Here is a 24,849-nt window from a genome sequence, read left to right on the forward strand (position 1 = left end):
TGCATTTATCTAATATATATATATATATCTCTATATATATATATATATATATATCTCTATATCTATATCTATATATCTATATATATCTCTATATCTATATCTCTATATATATATCTATATATATATATCTATATATATATCTATATATCTCTATATATATATATATATATATATATCTATATATATATATATATATATATCTCTATATATATCTCTATATATATATATATATCTCTATATATATATATATATATCTATATATATATATATATATCTCTCTATATATATATATATCTCTCTCTATATATATATATCTCTCTCTATATATATATCTCTCTCTATATATATATATATATATATATATATATATATATATATATATATATATATATATATATATATCTCTATATATCTATATATATATATATCTATATATATATCTCTATATATATATATATATATATCTCTATATATATATATATATATCTATATATATATATATATATATAGCTATATATCTATATCTCTATATATCTCTATCTATATCATATATATATCTATATATCTCTATCTCTATATATCTCTATAATATATATATCTATATAATATATATATCTATATCTATATCTATATCTATATCTATATCTATATATATATATATATCTCATATATATCTCTATATATCTCTATATATCTATATCTCTATATATATATCTATATCTCTATATATATATATATATATATATATATATATATATATATATCTCTATATATATATATATATATATATATATATATATATATATATATATATATATATATATATATATATATATATAATATTTATCTAATTTTGATAATCAAATGTAAAATGTAAAGCTTGTGGTAGGAAACCGTGCAAAAATCCAAACATCTGGTGTTTGTGACTGGATTCAACTCTTTTGGATTTTTTCTATGATGCCTATAGAACACTGACCCACACTTCATATGAATATATTGAATGTTTAAAGATAACACTGCATCTCAACATTCATCTGATTCCATTAAATACTTTATTCTATTAGTAAATCTAACTTCCTACCTCGATAAGGAAGTAAAAGATTTTATTTTATTAGTCTCTCAGCTGTGTGAGTTGTGAGTAGTCACAGTCATGTAACATGATTATAAAACCAGACTCTTGAACTGACCCTGAAGGCCTGTTTATGCAAAAGCTCTGAATTTTGCTGAAACGTATCTTCTGCCTCAGTAGATAAACAGTTTAATCTCAAGATGGGGACACTTAGGAACCATTTCCATTCGAATGATGCACTGCTAATGGTGCATCACGGCATCTACCGCACAGCACTGGGAATGTAATGTGAACCTGCTCATTTATTTATTTATTTTTATTTAAGAGCCTGCAGGATCTGAACCTATGGATGTTTCAAAGCTTTACAGCATCATACATTAAGGACTATAAACTATAATATTAAGGACTATCTCTAGATTTCATTTGAGTGTGCATGAGTCTGTGCACGTACACATACGGGACTACAAAGTAGATATTCTTATCGTGGTTATATAAAGGTGTGGCCATTTAATGTGAAATTTTCTGCTCTTTGTCTTTGTCAGAAATTGTCAAGAGATGCAGTATAAAGAGGCTAAAAATTAATTAAAGCTCTTCTTTTTCCCATCACTTTCTCTTTTTGTCTGTCAAAGTTGGCATCAGCGAGTGGTTGGCTTCTCCAGTGAAACTGCCTCATCAGAGAATAGTTTTTTCTGGCTCCTTCCTTGGCATTAACTGATACATTTCACAAAAGGACAAGAATGGAAATACAGGAAGCAAATATTGCTTCGTCTGCATCTCTATTTACTCCTTCAGCTTTCCGATCTCCGCTCCACTGACTCCACTCTATTTACTCGAGCAAAGCTCAGATTACACTTTTTCTCTGCCCACAAACAGGAAGCTGTTTTTATTGTCTGTAAGAGATTAGAAACAGTACACAACAAGACAGGAATCCCCAGGCTGAACATCACATCTTCTACTACACCACTTACTCTGTGTAGATTCTGCTTGCTTTGCTTTAATGCAAGCATTACATGAACATGATGAAATGATTCCTCATGGTGTTAGAAAATGTTGCGCAGTGTTTGGGCCTTTGATTAGGTTTCATACTCATGAGTTTATTACTCAAACTGGCCTTTGTGGATTGAAATTCATCGTCTCCCCAGTTTGTGAGGTTTCACGCCCCAACATGATCAGCTGTGTTATATCCTGGTCTTGCAGACAGGTAACACCACAGTACAGTAGTTGTCACAGGCTAAGCCACAAATGTATCTCCCTGTTTGTTCTGTCCTCAAGCTGTCTGACCTGACAGACCAGGTCTGGCCTCATGCGACCTGGTTAAAGCAGGCTGGTAACTCCCTTTGAGAGACACAAAATACATAACAAACACTAGCCTTTGCCCTTTTGTTGTTGCACTGAAAACCTGTGGCGTTGCATCCCAGTGGGAGTCTGTCATCAGGTCGTCCTTTCAGCTTCCAAAGAGGGCTACAGAAATAATCATGGCAATCACATGTGACCCATTTAATTGATGCTAATCCACCGATCAAATTTATACCATCCATCATTAAATCCAACCGACCCATTATCCCAATGATGAATCTCTACTACATGCCATGCCATATTGTGGAGCCATAAGTCCCACTGGAATCAGTTTAAGGAGAATAACAGATCAGAGGAAAAGGCACAGATTTCCTTTGGGGCCACAGTTAAATCACAGCAAACGACAGCAGGAGGAAAAATGGGTCAAAGAACCTGAAAGGAGGGACAGGAGCAAGGGGGTGATCCATCCTTATTAGGTACAAATCTAATGCATCACGCAGCCAGTCAGAGGCAATAGAACGGTCAGTGTGATCTGTGGAGCACGAGGAGATAGGCCTTAGCCTTACCGGCCGAAGCTCAGTGATTTCTAAGTTACTGTAAATGACAAACATAAATAACATTCACTCTGTTGCTTTGCATTTAAATTGAATTTGCTATGGTTCCAGTGGTGCGCGGAAAATACAGGTGACTGAAGAGAAATTCTAAACGACACCTTGCTTCCACGGAGGATGCTCTGTTGCTCGGCGTGTCATACATTACTTCTGCTGCTCTTTGCTACGGCTGTACGTTCAGCTGCAGCCATGTAATCTGCTTGAGGTGTTTTACTGTGTCATTCCTGAAGGAAAACAGCTTCGTCACCTGTCTTACCCGTTCTGTGATCCGTACTACAGTCCGTACTGAAAGGTTGTACAAGTTTAGCTAAAACTGCAGCAAAAATCAGCTACTAATCATTACAAACGACATTATTGTTGGTCTATAAAGTCGTAAATCAGCAGAACGATCAAAGTAATTCATCACGGTTTCCAAGCTCCACCATGCAAGGATTTGAAGTTTATCTTCCTGTCTAACCACACTCAGAGTCAGGGTAGCAAATTTCTGGAAATGCAATATGTGTACAGCTGCAGATGAATTTACTAGATGTGTGATTGATGAAAAAAAAGCTGTTTGGAATATGAGAATCCAACAATATAGAGCATATAGAGCAAATGCTCATTTTCAGGGGTGCAACTAAATACAAGGGATCACTGCATTCTTATCTTGAATTTCATTTCAGAAGTAGCAACTTTAAGAACAGGAACAGTGACATTTGGCTTTCATAGTTCTCTCACATAGGAGCTTTCGGTAAAAATCTTAATGAACAGGAAGTCTGATGACAACAGTTTCCCTTTATCAAAACCACTTGACCCTCACAGGCCAGTCGGTACAACTCGTCACGGTTGTATAATTATTTCTCTGTTTCTGCAAAAGCTTTGTTATAAACTTGGTGCACTGACTTTAAGAAATGAGGGTAGAGGTATCAGTCAGAGAGAATCTAACCAAGGTTTATGTATTTGTATAATGGGAGATGAAGAATTCGTCAAATTTGGATTCAGGACTTCTTGCTTCTGTGTGAGTTTTTATATTTTAGCTGTCTTTCCACTGTCTTGCCTGCACCCCAGTGTCATGTCAGTACAGAAGTACATCACTGCTGATCCCCTTTAAAAAAAAAAAAACAGAAAACGATGCAAAGAAATAAGTCAGGCAAGTAGTTGAGCTAAATACTTTTGTGAACTGTTGTCAGTCAAGAATGAACTGTCACTCTCAACTGTTTAACCCAGTAAACTTCTTTGGCTGCATCACTTGAGCAAATGGAATAAGAGCACCTGAGCAAGCGAGTGAGCGGACCTTGATCTGAAATTGTTTCCAAGGTGAAGAATCAACTGTTAAGCTCAATGGAGCCTTAATTTTAAGTTTTCACACAGGTCTTTCTTCTGGAAAGTGTGTGATTCTGTCAATGTGGAACCATTTTTCATCCTTAAAGGCACTTAAGGAGAAAACTGTATGTTAATGGGATCATTCTCACAATGTTTGAGACACTCTGACACCCATCACAATTAAAGCAAATTTCAGACCATGTTTCAATTTGAATACTGCCCGACTTGAATCTCCAGTGTTAAATAAAGAACAAATTAAAAGCTTAACCTCTGTATATGCAAGAACACTCCACCCACCAAGAAGTACTAATGAAGCAGACAAAAGTTACACGACAACACATTAGCCCCGCTCCAGCTCATTTATCAATTAATTTGCGCCTTCGGAGGCATTTGAGCTCCTTCGTTACGCTTTAACAGTGATGTCAGACAGCCGACATCCCTCCTGTTTACACCTGTCTGTGTTGGCACAGAGTTAGCCGGGTAAGTAATGAGGCCAAGGGTGGATCTGTCTGCAGAATGATGGAGAAGGAGCTCCATTTTCTGCATCGCCGTCCATGACGAGCAGCGGCGGAGAGAGTGAGTGATTACACCAGTTTGCAACAGAGGTGTGGGGAAACGTATCTGGGCTCGATCTTGGCCACGACTCCCACAGACCAGGCTGTAACGTGTAGCGAGGTTGTAGTGTCCTTGACTGGGAGCTTATAGAGTCCAGATCATGGGTTGAGTGCTGAGGACGGGCAGCAACATTCTGATCACACAACGGCACTTTATCCTCTGCACCCTGCAACGCTCAGAAACTAAAGCTGGAATATATCAGAGCGATACAGTTTGACTTAAATCGACCTTTTTGACAATGAACATGCAATACTGATGCCATACTGCGGCTATTTTACACCGCAGTGCCTCACATTCCACCAACACTGTAGTACGTCTAACAGTAAGGGCTGCAACGTGCACACACTCTTTCAGTGGGACTTGAAATACAGTCTGTGTGTGTGTGTTCATGTGTGCATGCTCTCTTTACTGAGCTCTTACTCAATGACACACCAATGTGAGAAACAAACCTGTCCCACAGTGACAGAGGCTAACAGAGTGTAATTAAGGAGTAAATCACTGTTTACGCTACCTGCACTGATATACGATGCTCGTGCACATTTTGTTCCTGTGATACATTTTGCATTTCATTCACTTGGTCACTGAAACAAAAACTCCCCAGAAATAAAAGCTTCTGTATAAGATTATTAACACCTTGCCGAGCTGCTGAAAAGCACTGAGCAGCGTCAGCCTTTAAAGGGATAATTTGAGCGAAACATTACATCCTGACTGCAAATCTGGTCCCGAGTCACACGGAAAAAAGCGTCAACACGCTACCCTACACCAAAAATGACAAAAACTACAGTCAGCAGGAATAAAGCAGGCAGTCATTTACATCCTGCCCCTTCATTGCCTCAGTTTATTCAACCATTTGACATTTGGCTTAAACCTCCCGCATTCGGTGACGGAGATTGATCTGTTTGAAATTTCAATCTGCAGCCTATCAAAGTCGACATGGAAAACCATCTGAAAACAGCCATTTTCATCAGATCCACGCAGCGCCTGAGGAAAATCAAATGTCAAAGAGAAAAAAATACAAAAGCTCAGATTCTTGTCAGACTGCAGAAAGAAAAAAGTCTCTCAATCTAACATGATGCGGTCAAGTAGCGCTCTGCTGGATAACAACACTAAAACCACTGTTTAGGACATTTTCATGGTGAAATGGGTCATTATCTGAGCACATATTAATGATCCATAGTTCCTCTTGTTTTCCTTGAGTCTCCCTCCTAACTCTCAAAGGTGTATTGAGTCTCCTTTTGTTGGCAGGGAGCTGAAGTAAGGCTGCAGTCACAGTAATTGCCAGCTAACGGTGCATGGCGAGGACATTGTCTCTTGTATCGCGAAGCGTCTGGGGCAGAGGGTTCACTTTTTGTGAAAACGCAGCCAGTTGCACCGCGCACTGCACAGACAGTTTGAAACAAAGAGCCTCGATGGGACTGTAAAACTAAGTGATTACAAGTGTAAGGGAGGAGATAAATTAGAGTAGGAGAGGAAAAATAGGGGGTAAAATCCGGAAGCGAAATAATACAGACAGAAAAAGAAGCAAGCGAAGAGGTTAAAACAGAGGGGGGAAACTTTTAATTTGATTTAACAATGGTAATAATCACTTGAGGGAGAGCAGATAACAAAAGAGCTGGCGTAATAGAACAATTCTCTGAAGCGGTAAAACAATGAGCAAAGAAAACACATCCAAAGCAAACAAATTAAGTCTCCTCTTAATAATCTGCGATCTTAAAGGGCACAGTCTTGTTTTGACAGTTCTTTGTGCTGTTTAGCTCTGGTCCACTGAGGATGCCTCTTTCCTCTTATTAATTTCTGACTAAATCATGAAAACTGTGTTCCAATGATTCTGTGTTTTTTCACTCTCACTCACAGATGTAAATTTCTCCTCTTGATTCAGCGCAGTAATATCTTGCGCACAGCAGCTTTCTAACACAACCGTGCTCACCACACTAAAAATAGCCCCAGCCGTTCGCTCCACTCACAAAGACTCTCGTTCACAAACATTAGCGCAAATGGGAAAACTGATTACGTGGGCTAGCAAGGGCGAATTCAAATGGACAGTGGCATACGATAACCACAGGCCAATGCAGAACGCAAATATAGAAAAATGAGGGGAAATCAAATCAAGGCAACCTGAGGGGATCGGTGGATAAAGTGGTGGTGACTTAGCGGCGATCAATAAAAGCACAGAAAACGCAACTTTTGCTGATGTGTCAGTGTACCTGTTGAAGCTTCTATTTAATGAAAGCACATTAACATCTACAACCACTTATCAATTTGATTAAAGCAGATATCCAATGGTATACTTCAAGGTCAGTTCAGTCCTCATGAGTAGTTGTACAATATCTTCTATGGTACTGGAACTACCTTTAAAATGTTCACGAGAAAAACCCTGATGACTGGACCACTAATCTTTATCTCAGATCCTGAGTTTAAAAGGTCCACTTTGTAAGAATTCCCTCGACAAGTCAAATACTGATGCTTTGGGATGGAAGCCGACCCGACCTATAATCCTAAAGTGACAGTACTTGGCGAGTTGGGACACGCGAAGTGTCGGCACTTAATGAGTTGGGAATGATCAACGTATCATCTTTCTTATAAACTGGACCTTTATAATTGGCTGTGAAACATTTTGGTAATATTTGCCAGGTATCAGGGTCTAATGAAAGAAGCTGATGAGTTGCATAAATTCAGCTTGACCTGAGCAAGGGACTAGGCAATGTTCGGACAAACTGAAGTCATCAGTGAGAAAACATATTTTCCCTGATTCGACTGATGGCCAGCTCGGTAATGCACTGGGAGTTCAAACGTTGAGGGGTCTGGGAAAAAGACGTAAAGTCACCTGGCAAGAACCTGGTTCAACTGAAATGGAACCCAGCAAATTAGAATGGCACTCAGTAGAGTTTTTTTTACGCCAATTAAAAGCTAAGATGCTCTAGCCTTCGCTGCTTTGATTCTCATCACTCTTTATTTAATCTCCCCAAATTCAGGAATACAATATTAAATCATTTGTATGCCCCTTTTAATAGCTTAACACGACTATCTCAGTAATAAAATCTGTCGAAGTGAAGATTTGAGGGTTGTAGTACACAAAAATTCTAACTAGAGTCCCCAGACACATAAAGCTTTAATCACTCTTTTCAGCAATGAGGGTGACATTTTTATGACAAGCTCGTCGTTACCTAATTATTCGATTTACGTCTAGTAATTAATAACAAGGTACTGAATTTCAGTGATGATGAGTGACAGATTTCTCAGCATCCACAGCTAGATGACAGTACTGACCTCAGCGGTTTTTTTTGATGAATTCTATGGAGCAGAAGTGATGATGATGATGATGATGATGATGATGGAGGGATCCACGGCTTATTTAACCCCTCAGTAATTCATGTGCACCCACTTTCCATTTGAGATCCCAACAATAACAAGGTCAAAGAATATTTTCACTCTGGTTTCACAAAGAGTGTGCGCCGAACTACGAGGTGACATTAATTTTCCACTACAGTGAGCAAACTCTCACTCTCCTCTTTTACATCTCATAATGTCTTGACAGCCCATCACTCCTTTCAGTAAGTGAAAGGACCAGCCTGAGGGGTTCAGCTACTGTACCACAAGTTCTGATGATGCTCGTAAGGTAGCCAAGAACTGTGTGCACTGAACAGACGAGCCAAAGAATCTGTGCTGCTCTGGTGTTGGACGGCAACACAGCAGCAGAAACCAGAAACCAGAAGAAGGCGGAGACACTGTGAAACAAAGAGACAGTGAAGTGGGCCTGCCAGGAAGCTGATATGGATACAGATATCACAGTCAAATGTAGTCTGTCTGTCCTCGCCAAAGGCACTGAACCTTGAGAAAGGGGTCACAGTGAAAGGTCATGGTGCAAGGAATACCATGACACTGATATTTGTTCTTCTTTTTCCATTATGTAAAAGGCTTGGCAGCGATTCTCTGATCATCTGAATGGCTACAGCATCCTAATCTGTTGCTTCAAGTCAGGCTGTGTAAGACATCTTGCTACGCGACTGTTCTATATCACTGTATTTCCTTCCTGTGTTGTGACAGGAGCAACACAGTGTGGATTCTCATTAGTGTCCTCTGACACGTTTGTGTAACTAATGTGAAAATCCAGTAATGAAAGGTGCACAGGATGTACCTGAAATGGCTTTTTTTCCTCATGTGAAGTTTCGAATACAAAGACTCCGTGCTGTTAAATAAATACCTCCCTTTGGACACTGGTGATGTAATTTCAGAGTGTTCCAAGTTTTGCTTCTGCATTTGAAAGTCAGTTGATATCCACTGTCATCTAATGCCTGCTTTTGCTTGCAGTGTTTTTGGTTCCTCTGATGCCACATTCAAAGGTTCCCTACCTGGTAGACAGTCAGGAAATTAATTAGACCAGACCAGACAGTACATACAATTTTGGGATTCTATTTCTATTTTCAATACACCTAACACATCATAGCAAACTGTTAAGTAAGCACTCCCGCATGATGTACTCACAGATGCCTGTCAGGTGAATCTAACAGATGCCATGTTAGCTCACTGGGTGTGAAAGGAAACATTATGCAACATGGTTAGCCATCTGTTATTGTTGCGCCTGTCCAAACATCATGGGAGAAATATTCTGCTGCAAGTGAAAACATATTGACTTTATTGAAAAGCATTAAAAATAAGTGGAGTTTTTTTTTTTATACTGTGTTAAATTTAGTAGAAAACCCTCGTCTCCATTGGCCATTTTGGTTCACCTCAATATCTCTTGAATAGTACTTCACTTTAGCAAATCATAGCAGAGGTGGCATACTAGCAGGTAGTGAATCCACAAAGCAAAGTTGGCCATTTTCTCTATCAGCAAAGGAGCTACAACCCTCTAATATTAGCTCATAATAAATGTCTGGACATGCAATGTTTTATCCCTCTCTGCAGAAGAGCCGTACCCACACTACACTATACATTTACAACTACACCGTCTACTCTAAACCACAGTCGATAGAGTAAAAACAAGTAGCATTAAATAGCGGCTCGTCTCTTGCCACTCAGACATGATGCCAACCTGCCAGTAGGTATCAAATATTCAGTGTTTGGTCAGGGATTATGGGCTTTGAACATGCTGTCCTCATGGGATAGGTGGAACATGACCTGGCAATAGCCATCAGGAAACCAAAGAGAGGGAAACAAAGAAGGGCCCTCGCGTCACCGGGCAGGCCCCCACATGTGCTCTCAGGTACTCACTGAAAAGTCACCAAGTTCATTTTTCACAGCTTTAGCTCACTGGACAAGTCTCTTCACATCTTAAATGACAAAGACCAGGTGAACACACTTTTCCCTTTTTTTGATTTTGGTTTCTTCGGCACCAGATAAGACTCTCCTTTCCGCTTGTAATTACTGCAGAACCACAGAGGCCTGCAAACCTCTGCAATAATTCAACATAAATTTTCTGCAAATTATTCTCAGCCGTAGATGAAAAGGTTTATCATGAAGTAATTTGTCGGACAGATACTGTTCCAAGTTTTCAGACTACATCGTCTCAAAGGAACTCAAGTCACCCCTCCTGCTGACAGAAAAGAAGTATTTGAGGCACTGTGCCATTGCGGCTGAATTGACTGTTTTAAAAGTAAACCATGGGCTGACCCAGGATAAGCTGGGACAACACCATCTCCAAGCTGACCATTGATTGCTTAAGAAAAGCTGGCAAAGGATGTAATTGTCTCTCTGCTTGACCTCAGTCCAATGCAGTCCCAGCCAAGACAAGCTGTTAAAGTTAGCTGTCAGTCGAACTTATAATATTGACTTTACAAAATCCCAGGAACAAAAACTTCTGGCAGACAAGCATCAACAAAAAAAATCCAATTTAGTTGACTTAGCAATAAGAATGAAAGATCTTGAGAGAGATGCCTGTTTGGCATTTACTGCAGCCCTGCAGACCTAATACATATAATCACTTGAACGCTCTGAGACATTACAGCCAGCACTGTTCCATTATAAAGAACACAACGACAAAATATTAATCTCCAACAAACTGCACTGACAAGCTGAATCAAACCACTTGAGATCAATACAAGAAGGTTAAAGTGCTCACAGGCTCATCAAAGCTTTTGACCGTGCAAAGAAAACTCACACCAAGCAAACTTGTACTGGTCTTGTCATAAAAAGTGAGTGCAGGGGGTTGGGAGGCCATATGCTGTGATGTTGAACGGTACTCGTGGCCCCCTGATGAGAGCAAAAGGATGATGCATCACAGGAGCAGAGACGCCCGACAGCCAAACACTCAGGAAACCAGCAAACTGTGAAGATGTGGTGGAAGATCCAAAAAATGATGACTCTGATCTGAAGCAAATGGCCGATTTGTTGTGTACTACAGTGCAATCGAGGTGGAAAAGACAACATTTGAAGCCATCACACTGCACCACTAATTGTATTCTCTATCTGAAAAATAGACATTGAAAATGTGTCCCTCACAAGTAAGCAGTACAGATCACCCAGCTTTGAGATGAGATGATCCTGATGGATGCTCTGGTGGACCGGCTGCTCTCCCTACTCGTCTGTCACAGTTGCCGCCGTATTGAGAATGATTTCCCCTGGTGGATGCAACAAATACATTTCTGCTTTTCCAATATATTGAATATGTGCTGACACTGCCGTTTGAATTCATAACCTGGAAGATTGTGCATCTGTGATTTGTTTCTCCTCTTTTTTTCCCTCCCCGAGCTGGTAAATTCAACACCTACTGGGCAGCGGTGGTGGCATGAATACAAATGGTGGCCAACTATCACCACTGGATCTCCACAAGAGTTGTGCAACTTCTAGATTATGGATTGAGTGGAAAGATGCTGGCAATGGCTTTGAAGCCATTAAAAATCAATAAGGAAATCATTATGGGACTGTGCATGAGTGAGTGAAACAACTTTTTAAAGTCACCCATGAGGATATTCACAATCATCCCAATTACCCCAATGATGGAAATGAGCTACAATCAACTTATCCTGAGTTTTTTTTTTTTTTATTCCATCCTCCCATTCTCATGTGCAGAGTCTGTTTTGATCAGTAAATCGGATTTCCTGTGCTCGCTGAGGAAATCAAATTAATTATCTTCAGATTACAACACTATATCAGTGCGAGAAATATCGCCAAGGACAATGGTGTCAAAATTGGACCTATAACACATACATCTTGTTAATAGATATAGTGAACAAGGCTGCGTGGACAAAAACCATCCAGGACACTATCGATATAATATGAACAGCACAATCTGCCCAGGCTCGTATGGTTACATCATGCACGTAACCCTCAACCCTCAATGTGCTTGTGCCGGGCCTTGGCGACTACGTGATCAATGAAGCAGTGACTGTGAGGCTGTTCTAGGACAATGAACATCTCAATTAAAACCCCTCGGTCAGCTAACTGACTCCATCTATCATTCTCCTCCCCTGGTCACCCAAATGCGGTCGAGCCAGCTTCGTTCTGGTCAAACACCATTTATATTCATCTGCTGCACAGGCTGTGTAAGATAAGTTAATATGGTGTGTTTATAGAGAAATGGATCCACTCAAGTGGAAATCATCCAGTGAATGGCTAATAATGGGTTTCTGACTTGTAATGTCTTTCTCTATTTTAGGGACAAAGAGATTGTGATGGTACAACGAGTCCCAAACGGATGTTTTTACACACCAGCATCATATTTTGCTTGATCTGTGTCATTGTCTAGCCAATGTGGCTTTTGAGCATCATCTTACAGTGTTCAAACTAGAGCCCGACTGATATATGGGTTAGCTGATATCTGTAACGCAGCCAAAATTACAGCCGATACTTATCGGTCGGGCTCTTGTCCAAAGACAGAAATCGGGCTACATATTCAAACTAAGACTCTTGAAAATGCAATTCAATCAATACATATGCATAAATAAATTTCAACTTATTCAGCATTTATCTTTGGGTTGACTATATCCAACTCACCAGAATAGAGACTGACATGTATCCGTGTTTCATTGCTATGCAGATTCAAGGGTTTTCGTGTCCTCAGGGTCAGAAAATAGCCACCAAACTAATACACTGCAGACAATATAATGGATGTTTCTCTAACTCAGCACACCTACAGTAATTGGGTTTTGTCCAAGGGGAAATATGTCCAGCTTTGTATTTAAGATGATCAATAATTAATACGTACTGACACTGACATTAAAGACTACAGTTTTGCACCTATACAAACACTGTAGCCATTGGTGCAGTAGAAAGAAAAGCCCCATTATCTACCAACGCTTAAAGGACACTGAAGGAAATTGCAAATTAATCTTGTTAGGACCAAGTGGGAATTGCAATCTGACCTAAACAACCTCCTTTGGGTAGATACAGTAGATGGATTCCTCCCAGCTTGGTGTTTCCCACATATCTATATTTATCAGTATGATTGGTAAACTGAAACCATCCACACATTTTATAGGGCAGCTTCACGTAGAGGGACTCCTCTATAGCTGCCTCCCTTCCTCTCTACTGTTTCTCTGTGTCTCTAAGGTCAAGGAGACTGTGAAAAGTAGGCCACGGCTGTATGGAAATAACCTCTACTGTATATGAATAAGAAGTCCCCCTTTTTTCATTCTATAAAACAATTTGTAAGGAACCACTGTGTGGAAAAATATTGAGTTCATTTGCATGTTCTTGTAGCACCTCTCTAGAGCATCGCACCATCACACTCAGGCGGCGTGATAATCAACAACTTACTCGACAGTGAAGCTCAGTTAATTCACGAACGAAGCAGGAGCGATTAAAGGCAATGGTGACAATGTACGTTACAAGTGTAGTCACGTCATCTGTGTGAGAAAAAGCCCACAATGCACTCTAAGGGGTCCAAGGATACGCAATCACAGCGCTGTCTGAATAGCATATGTAAATAATCCTTGACACCACTTTGATGCATAGCAGCAATATGTGCCAATGATCCCTGCATGCTTCCACTGATAACCTTTATCTTGTTTTGAACTCTTCATGGAGTAATCCACTGGTAATCCACTATAATCCAAGATTTAATCTTGTTAATGCCATTGATCCACTATCTGTCTTATTAGAAAAGCTCTTGGTGTGTCTGCGCCTGGAACAAAGGGGAAACCAAAATCTATTAGGTTTTACTGCATGATACAGGTGCAGAAATAGTGATGAATAATACTGTGTGTGTACACAGCGTCCAACAACTTCTGCTTCTGGGGATGATTTCAAGAGGATTTGGATTCTGCACATATTTTTTATTTTTTTACCTGTTGTGTTTTTGACTGTAGAAAGTGAAGCTTGGGAGGTGATAAAACTCAAATCAACTGATGTAAACAAGTAAAATCTGCAAGCTGTGGTGGTCAAAAAGATTCAAGTGACTGCAAGGTTGAGCTGAAAGCAGAGTTTCTCAGGTTCTTCAATAAGTGAAATTATGTTTTTAATAGCCAAAGACTGCATAAGAAACTGTCGGACCGCATTTTTTATTTCATTTTAATAGTTTCACCTTTGCCTTTCGTCGTAGTCAGCCCTTGTGTCCTTTGACACTTACATATACACACACACTCACACAAATTATGATGTAGAGTGGGTAATAAATTCAAGCCCACTCTGGAAACCTTCACAATGCTCTAGCAGGGTTTGCAGGCACAAATGTAAACACAACCTAAACCCTCTGAGGCACTGATGGTATGCGAGAGTCCTAACAGAGCCCCGCGTGTTAAATGTTAACTTTCTAATGAGCTACTTTGATCAACACATGAAGCGAGCGGAGGAGTTGGACCAATCTGCTACGAGGTTAAAGCCAAAATCTCTGCAGATTTAAGAGTATCGCCACAGGTAGGGAGAAATCCGCCACTCAAAGTCCACCAGGCGCCTTACCGGTGTTGAGCGTCCCTGTGACGAGTCTGAACAGGTACTGTGCGAACTTGAAGATCTCCCGTTTGCACCTCTTCCTGCAGCTCATCTTTGCTCCTGACAGGGTGGGGGGGGCGGGGGCTTGGAAAGGTCAGCACAAAATATCCAAGGAGGACTTTTACTCTGACGAAGTCCCACGACGAGAGTGTCCTCTTCTCTCCTGCGCTCCGCCGGTTGTGTCAGCGTGGCCCCTGTGTGTGTGTGTGGCGGCAGTGATGATCATGAGTGAGTGGGGAGCGCTGGAGGGGGGCTCGTCTGGTGCGCTGCTCCGAGGTAAATCTGTCTGTCTGATTAACACAGTGCTCTTTTTTTTCTGTCAGGTCATTAATATTTGCTTACCGGCGGTTTACCTCCTGCTCTCTGGGGAGTGGTAGGGGGGCTTGTTTCAATCTCTTTTTTCCCTCCTCCAACACTCACTCCTTTCTCTTCTGACTTTTCCTGCAACTCCCCCCACCCGAGTCAACACGCGCCTACTCTTCTTCTGTGTTACTAGACACTACTCTGTTGGCTTCACAATACGGCGGTTATCCAATGAGTCTCTCCCAGACACACAAACAAACACACGCTCCCACACTTGATCTCGTAGTGCGCCTGCTGCTCTGCTCTACTCAGCACCATCTGTGGATGTTTTACGCTCACTGACGGTTGCCATGGAGGTGTGGCCTGATTGGCCCGAGCGAAGGAGGAGGAGGAGAAGGAGGAGGAGAAGAAGAGGAGAGACAGAAAGCACATAAAGAGTCAGAGAAGGAGGAGGAGGAGGCAGAGGAGGAGGAGAGAAATAAAGGAGAATTAAGGGGAAAGTGTCCACCAATGAATCAGCAGTGACAGTACATTATGAGCCTGGCGCATCATGTGTAATTGAACGTTAAAACAATGACTGACAGTAATGGACGATGTTAATGGTACACCACTGGCTCTTAAGAAGGGAAGTGGCTGACAGAGTGACAAACACACTGTAAAAGTAAAAAGTCTAGAGACAGAAAAAAAGGAGCAGTATTTCCAATAACAAAATGTCAAGGTCAGCATTAATAATGAGTGACAGGCTGCAGCCGGCGTATGTGATGACATTAAGACGAGCCAAGTGCATCATCTTCTCCGCTAATTAGCTAGTACTGTACCTCGATTGGACTCATCTATCAATGACAAGCTCTCCCAACTGAGAAGCCTGTCATTAACTCGAACCTTTAACTGTCTCCAGTCGCGTTACTGCAGTGAATTTGTTTTAGAAAACACTGTTGGGCACATTTCCTCATTATTACACGTCCATCAGGCTGAGATAGGTGGAGGTGAAATGAGACTGGTCTGAAATCTGCTCTGAGATGGGGGGTTGATATTCCACAGGTCATTTCACAGAAAGGCAGGTCTATTTTGGTGAATCCTGCTCAGTGTAGAGGCTTTGCAGACTCTGACCTTGGAGTTCTGGACATGGAAAGCAGTAAAAAAGTGTGCTCGCAGAAATATAAGGATTCAGGGACTTGTAGTGTTGTGTGAAACTTCTTACTGGGTCAGCTCAGCACAGAGAACTAGTACAGTGTCTCAATTAGGTGAATAATTTACAAGGTACCTGTGGGGCGCAGCAGTGCCTTTGTGACATGACTTGCTTTCATAGTCTTTGGCAGGGGATGTGACAGACTAATTTAAAAAGAAAATTACTTTTAAAATTGTTTTGAAGTCCCTGAAGAAGAGTTGCCATTTAATTGACCGTTGGGCTAATCTTCGCCCTGCCAACACACATGCTGTTTACAATTATAACTGTAGTAGATTTACCACTGAAATTCCTCGCTATTTATTAAAATAATAAATGTTTATTTCAGACAAAGGGACCCTGATGAGAGCTCTCAGTTTTAGCCTGCAACTGTTTCTGTCTAAAATGAAAACTGTTTCATGTAGCAGTTCTCAAAAGAGAAAAGTCTTTGAGGATGAGAACTAACACTTATATTTCAAAAATGTACATTTATTTGAAGATTAGCTTTTTGGCTTTGGTTGTAGTAACAGCTACCTAAAATCAGGACAGGGCTGCTCATGTTACGTAAGACACAGTTCAGTCAGATTCTTCTGTGTTTTCCCACACATACAGTTCATGTTACCACTTTTATTTTTGATTTTTGGGAAGCTTTTCAAAAAAGAGCATGAGCATGAACAACAGCACCACTTCTGTTAAAGCCCCATACACGCTGCTGGTTCTGGTTTCAAGGTGATTACTGGTTAACTGCTGTTAAACAGAGGGTCTAATTGCTTTCTCTGAGAAGGTTATCTTTTCGAGCTTCTAACGCCCAATCAGCCACAACAATAATGGGACAAAGAGGTGAAGTGAAACTGATCATTACGTCACAGGGTTCTGCTGGGAAACATTGAGTCCTGCCACTCCTGTGGATGCCGGGACACAAAGACTGCTCAGGAATTGCACAAGGAATCTGAATAAAAAGCTCAAGGCTGCTCGAACTGGCCTCCAAAGTCCCCAGATGCTGGTCCCATCGAGCATCTGTGGGAATGCAGGAACCAGGATCCATGGAGGCCCAACTGTAGATCTGACTTTGCTTTGACTCATCAGCACATTGACACAGGCCTACTGTGGGGTCTAGAACCAGGCAGCTGGTCCTTTTGACTCTTGTGAGCTGTGAGGTGGGCTACTGCCATTGGGGAATGCTACTGCCATGGGGGCGCCAAAGAGCATACACATAAATACCAGGACTCAAATTTTGCCGGCAGGATACTGCATTGTAACAAAATGACTGATGTTATTCACTTCAGCTGTTGGTATTTTTAATGTTGTGCTGATTGGTGTATGTTAAAAACACGGCTTTACAGACCAACAAACAACTTGGATACACATGTAATTCCCGGTCTGTGTTTATATCCTCATTTGGTCCCTCCTCTGCAGGCCCCACCCACCCAGTGACCCCAGGGGCATTTGATTACAACACATGTGCAACTCCATCCACCTGTCATCTAGCCCCTGGTTTCCATTCCTATCTCTGTTTCCAATAAACAAACCAGCCCCTTAAAGTCGCCTGGGAGCAGCTACGCTAGAGTATTTTCCGGTCAAACAACACACAACACACACACACACACACACATCTACAGTAAGTGTCCATGACAAAATGAGCTCAAGGAGGTTTTCCACCACATTATTTCTGAGGTGAACAGATGACCTGCTGCTCACATGAGTGGTCGGCAAACAAAAAACTGACCACAGCATCATCACTCAGGTACACTGCTGACAAACACATATTTCATCAAAACTCAGATTTTTTTCTCCTATAAGCAACTCACACATCACTTTCATGGCCTCCTCACCCCAGTGTTGAGTTTGAGCTGTGATGCTTTGAGTAAATCACCACATTCCAAGTCCATATACAGTCAGGAAAATCTCTTAACAAGAGTCATGTTTATCTTAATGAGCAAGGTCATGGCAAAAAGTGATCTGGAAGCTGGGGTCAATACTTAAACATGGTGACATCTTGAGGGATGTGCGTGAAAGTTCAACAACTAAAAACATGTGCAAGTTAAATATGGTGCACAAGGATACTGTCAGGAGGACTGTGGCACAAACGCCAAGTCCAGAATTTATGAAAACAACTGTAATACTGGTCTTGTCCTCTACAACTGAAAATAATCATGTTTATTCTTCACAGATACACACATACATATATAGCTAAGCATCCAACTAACTATAGCCTTGGTGCTGAAAGATTTCACTTGAAACTCTGCTCAAGTACCCTTGAGCCCACCAGAGGAGTTTTCTTGATGAAGTGGGAACTGATTTCACCTCTGTTGCCACAAAGAGAGGCTAAAATCGAAGCAGCAGTGCGCCATTTAATATTAACAATGTCGATTTGGCCTTACAACTTCTGACAGCTGGGCTCAGTTGAAAGGAATACATACAGAGTGGGAAGGTGCGTTTGCTCGTTCACCATTTTACAAACAGAAAAGAAAATCAGAAGCCAATGATCCATGATTCTCCCTTCAAATCAAAGCTGCAGGTGTAAAAAACTAACTGCAGGTGCTGGGGGTGAGACCCTCCACCGCCTCTGAGAGCTTTTTCTCCCCCTACTGTGTAAAATGCATCTTGATCGGTTGTAAAACTGCCGAGAGCTGCTCGTCATCAAATGGGTTCACAATTTACTACCATGGACTACCTTTCGCAAGATGCATGCATACTAAACAGCAGTAAAATGTCATTTCCGAAGATGGAAAAAGGAGAGCTCTACTGCAAAACCATCTGGAAAACCATCTTTTGCTTTGAAGCTTCAAAACCGAAAGATACGTCTCCATCAGAGCAGGGCAGCTACGAGGCGCTTTGGAGAATGTGGCCACTAAAATTGAACATCAAGAGTTGAGCCACAATCTATAAAGCACCCATCTGCAGCAGAGTGTGCTTCACTGTGCTGGATAAGTACTCCTACTCACCTTTGCCTGCGAGACAATATCCAGAAAGAGGTTTGGAAAGTTGTTAGAGTGGAGCAGGACACTGTCTGCTGTCAACTGGCTATCTACAGCTTACAATTTAACTGCATAGGTTGTTGGTGTGTCATAAATTACTAAGTTTTTTACTTAAGAGAGACTAATTCTACTTTCTAGTTTTTTTTTATCAAATAACACTTCTGCTATTTGCATCGTGGGAGTAGCGGATATGAAAATAATATTGTCAACAGACACAAGAAAACTCATTAACAGCAAAGCTACAAAAGTCCTCCTTTCAGGCGCCGCAGGCACAGTATCCTTATAAGACAAGTAATGTCCTCCAGTACATGAACATATCGCTCAACACCAGCATGCACAAAAATGAGCAGTACCTGCAGTATTCAGCAGCAACAGCCAGCTTAGCAGAGTTCTGGTAAACAAGGTAAATGCCAACACGCCATCAGCACAGTGAGGGGGCCTCAAGGGGAACAGAAGTCAAGGATGCACACCAGAGAGCTGATGTCACCCACACGCTTTTTGTTTTACCTTTAAAAGGTCCCTTCCAGTCAAAAAGGTGTTTTTCCTCTTGTTCCTACAGCTGAATGTTTGAGCTTCACTCTGTTGAATGATGTATGTGCAAGTTAAATGCTAACTCGATGGCTGTCTTCACATCCATTCCTCAAAGTGTCAGTTTTCTCTCTGTTCACTGATAATCTGATTTTAGGATTTTACCAGGTATATTCTCATTTCTTGAGCTTCAGAATCTCTTTTACTAGAGACTCCTGGTCAAAAAAGGCAGCATCAAAAGTTGCAAATGAAGAAACAAACCAACTACGGTCAAGCTCATCACAATCACTAGATCTTCAGGTGTCTCACTTTGTGTTACCGACAGTCCATAACCGATTCAGTATGCATATAAAACAGAGAAAAGCAGCAAATCCTCACATCAGAAAGTGTTTGGCATTTTTCCTTGATAACCTGCAGGTTAAATATACGACATGTGAAAATTAATATAGCACCTAACAAGTCTTTTCTTTGTTCTGGTAGGTGGTCGGGCGATGCACACCTGTTGTCAACTCTCTCGTATTACAGCTAAACAGTACACCAAAATGTGCTTCTGAAAACATGTTACGTGATGAAACAGACTGTGCAGCAACAGAACATTGATTCACCTTTGAACATTACTGCCTTATTCCACAGTTTGAGTATGTGTGTCCAGATGCTTTGGATTTATCTCCAACTTTATCGAGGAGACAAGCCTCGAGTTTGATTTGGTGCTGTAACGTGATAATTAGTGTAAGCTAAAAGTCTTGTATTTCACATCTGCTCACAATGTTCTTTAATTTCTCTTGATAAATGATGTCAATGAGGAGCTGATTAAATAGTTGAATAGCTAAAAGCCATTGTTTCATGACCAATCTAAATATCTATAATGGTACACTTCCACCTTTGTCACATGGGTCTAATCTGTAGTTAAATGTGTATTCAGCAGTAAAAGCAACACAAACTTTTAGCTATTGTGCAAATGAGCAGTCCTCATCACGATACAGGACTTTCTGCTGAGCACATAGAAAACCTGGGAGGAGACTGTAACTGCACTATCTGCTCTGTTTACAATCTCATATGCACATAAATCCTCAGAGACGATCCACATAAATATTTCTACAGCCACTGATTTCAAGAGTAAAAGGGAGAAATAACAGAAAAGTGTAGATATACTGTAGAATAAGGTTGATGCATTCAATTTCAGATAGGACACTTACATCTGGGCTCTCGGCCCAGTATTGCTTACTGAATGCACAATTTCATGAGCCTCAAAAGATGAGGTGGTAATGTGATGCATCATTGCCAAACATGCACAATGACAGTAAAATAGGACATTTTTAGAGCAGAGAGGCACACAGACGAAAAACAAAATGATAAATAAATAAATAAAAAGCTGGGAAAAATGTGCAAACTGTGCTGCTGCCACGATCTCTGAATCCATATCACTGGAGCAGAGGCAGTAAAAACCTGGATCCAAAGCTGCGAGGAGCACCTGGCCTGAAATGACCGCAGTGCTTTTTCAACAGCAAGTACAGCATTTTGAAACATCCTCTTGTAAAAGGAAAAGATGAGTGAGCTGTGGGGGATCTCATTTATGCCCGGGCTCTCATTTATGCCTCTCTGTCAGGATGAATCTAATAAAGTCAGGGGCATGGGCGCAGTGCAGCTTCTTTTCCTTCACATCAAGTTTATAGTTTTGCTCAAAGGCATAGTGCAGCTGCCAAAGTCTGAAAGAAAACAAAAAAAAGCTGAACTATAAAATTCCTCCCTGTCAAAAGGGGTTTTTTTAAATCAGTGGTCCAAAATGGCCCCAACATCACTGGGTCTGGACTGTGCCGAGGGGACAAAGAGAGGAGCTCTGCCTCTGGAGATGCAGGACACCGTAGTGCTATCGAGTCAAACGGCTGCTATAGTAACCTTTATGGACAGGAAAAACACACACGTGCTCTCTTTGGGGAAAAACATTGATCGATTTTGTTAAGCCACCATTAGACAAAAGGTTAGCCGATTTGTCGAGAGCATTTTAGGCACACAAACAACGACGACGATGTCTGAGGGGATCTTTGGACCTGGTGATGATAAATGACCCCATGAAACACAAGATTACTGCTCTATCTTCACCTGAAGATCCAGTTAGCATTATGGGAAGTAAGGTGAATGTTCAACTCACACTGAAGCAAAGTAGCAACCCCCTTTATTGAACCTGCCTGGGCTTCAAATAATACCAAGAACCAATCAATGGGCGCTGATAGATAATTGTTTCTTCTTTCTGACCAAGACTAGCACAACACAAAGACAGCAGCTCTTGTGTTTTTGAGGAATTTGCATTCAAAGCCTCTTCAGATGCAGAAATACAACAAAATAGTATAATTACCTGTTATTGATTTCATTACTAATCAATCTGCTGAGTATTCTCTCTTTTAATCAGTCCTGTTTTCTCCAAATAAAATGTCCAGATAGTAATAAATTACCTTTATGGTTTCATAACGTCAAATGTGATATATCCACATTAAGGCTGCAACTAACCTTTTTTTATAGTCAATTATCTTCTTAATTCATTTTTCAGTTGCTGGAAAATCACATTTAAGGAGCTCAAATAAGAAATTACTCAAACCGATGAATCATTGATCTAAATATCTGGGGTTTACAACTTGACACGTGTATTGAGTTTAGTAGTATCAAGTTTAACATTATATCTGACAAAGTAACGCAACAAAACCTCACACTTACGAAGCTTTGACTGGTGAATATTCATCAATTTTGTTGAAAATACAGCTTAATTTTCTGTGCCATTAATTATGGCTTACACTCCAGCACAGATACAGTATGTACATCGATAAATAAATAAATAAATACATGAGCAGAAACTGTGAAGGATCGGTGGTCATCAGTGCAGAGAACACCTGCATATAAATGAGACAGCTGCTGCTCTCATGTGGATTGTTGATAAGCGTGTGTTGGCAAATATATTGACAGTTCATTGAAAAGACAGAAAAATCACTTAAGGATTAATGGAGTTGGAGCACTGGGAGGAAAAAAAAATCAATTATGTTCAAATATCTTAGAGTTGACAACATATTGTGGAAATGATTTGAAGAAGATTTCTGTACTACTACACACGTGTCACCTTCAAACTCTGATAACCCAATGAGCCGTGTTGTACTCAGAGTGATAGAAGGGGGCCATCAGCTCTGTCTGAGGGAAAAGCTGCCGGCTGACGTGAAACAATTCAGCAGTTTTCGGAAAACGTGAGGTAGCTGCGACAATTCTGGGTGTCACTGCAGATAAGAGCCAGGTCGATATCTGAAGACAGTAATGAATTGCTTACGACATCAGTGTACTAATGTTAGCACAAGTCCTCCCTGAGGGCACTGCTGAAAACCATATGGGATGCCTCCTCGCATTAACATCTATTTTCCTGCTTTGTATGCACTTTACAGACCACTCAGATACAATGTGTGCGCACACAACAGAATAATGGATCGTCTCACCGAACATATGGCGGACTTGAATTTGTTCTCTGTATAAATGCTTATCAGGATGGCCGCTGCAGCCAGGCGTCCTCATTGGCATTCATTACCATTCTTTAGAATTAGGAGGAGCTTGTTTTGAAAAGGTCATTACGGCAAACTGATATAATCCCCTTCATTATAAATCTGCTGATGGGATACTTGGACCAGCACAGTGAAGCCTGAAATGCAATCTCACTTTCCTGCTGGTGAGAAGACAGTACGGTGTATCTCCGTCATTACTCCTCGGATGCACAGGCGACGTTTTTATCTCCACTCTGCTATCTTGCCGCGGCTATTCGGAGAGATGAAGGCTCTTGAACTAGACGCCGATATGGTTGACTCACTTTGTATGTCCATTCACACACAGGAGAGAAGGGGCCTGTCGTGGATAAACTCTTATTCTGTGAGAAACTTTAGCCCCATCAGGGTGAGCTTGCTACAAAGATAAATGGTGTATTTCTTCCAGCTCTTTTTCAAAAGGGGCATTAGGTGCTGTGTTAATACATGCTGACAAAAGCTGCGTTCACACTGCGAGCCTTAATGCTCAGTTCTGATGTACTGTTGAGATCAGATTTTTGTATCCTTTGAGCGTAGCCGAGATCTAACACCACTCTGAAAAAGGTTACATGTCGGAATCAACCATGAATGCTTCTTTTGTTGAATTCTTTGATCCCCAAGGCTCTCAATTTGTGCTGTGACATTGCAGCCACATTCACCTGTGATCCTGTTCACCCGTTTCTTTTGATATGCTTTCAGACACAGACACAGTTATAATAGGCGCTTTGAATTCAGCTTGAAGCGTTTCTCAAAATCCTTACGGAGGTCCGACACCTTATTATCCTTCCTGTGAACAACGTCCTTCACGCTCACTAACACCAACAGTCTATGTTAAACTGCCACCATAGGATCATGACTAAAACGGTAACCGAGGGAGATTAAAGTTATATGAGTTCCGTCATAACCTGGCTCTCGAGAGAAATCAGCTTTTTTAATCCCTAAAAAGTTTAGACGTCATCCCTGAGCTCTCCTCCTGTTGGTGAACGGCTCCAAATCAATCATGAATCCGATGCGACTTTGGGTGTTTATCTCCCAGATGCTCTTCCTCTGCACCCAACTCTCTTCTCTTGTAATAGAGAGACCACTAGGGGGACCAATTAGATACAGGAAAAAATAGAAAAAATTCAAAACATATGGACAGATAAAGCATGTATAAAATAATGAAATCAGCAACCTGTTTGATAAGCACCAAAGGTTTTTGTTAGCACTGCTATGTCCAACTACAAAGTGTAAAACTTCTATGGTTTTTGATCATTTTATCAAGAAACAGTAATCTCACTGGGCATGCTCAGAATGTTATTCTCTGGTGTTTAATGTATTGTTGACACAGACGTTATCTTTACCTGCTGACCAGCATGCATGTTTGAGCGCTTGCTTCTTGCCCCTGCATACAGAGGTACTTCGTAAAATGGAAAAATCTCTCCTTTGAGAAATATCTTGTTCATGTGAACAAGGCCATAGACTTAATGTGATCTCTTTCAACATGCACTCATTACAAATGAAATCTGTGTGACAAAAGGGAAAAGAAAAAAAACACATCTGATTTGGGCCACTTCAACCATACAGA

The 24,849-nt window shown here is 40.8% G+C and overlaps 1 protein-coding gene across 5 annotated transcripts in view; it reads right to left on the bottom strand.

Annotated features, from left to right (window-relative positions):
- The window catches only part of kcnip4 (Kv channel interacting protein 4), a 128,855-nt gene that overhangs the window by 70,295 nt on the left and 33,711 nt on the right, over window positions 1–24,849 (bottom strand). Inside the window, exon 1 of one of the 5 annotated variants that reach the window (XM_037112046.1) lies at window positions 14,728–14,827. The exons of the other annotated variants lie outside the window; for them this stretch is intronic. Coding sequence (XP_036967941.1) covers window positions 14,728–14,812 — 85 coding nt within the window. The 5' untranslated portion in view covers window positions 14,813–14,827. Of the gene's footprint in view, window positions 1–14,727; window positions 14,828–24,849 lie in introns of those variants that run through there. 5 annotated transcript variants of the gene reach the window in all.

Source organism: Acanthopagrus latus, chromosome 10, assembly GCF_904848185.1.
Source record: "Acanthopagrus latus isolate v.2019 chromosome 10, fAcaLat1.1, whole genome shotgun sequence".
NCBI lineage: Eukaryota > Metazoa > Chordata > Actinopteri > Spariformes > Sparidae > Acanthopagrus > Acanthopagrus latus.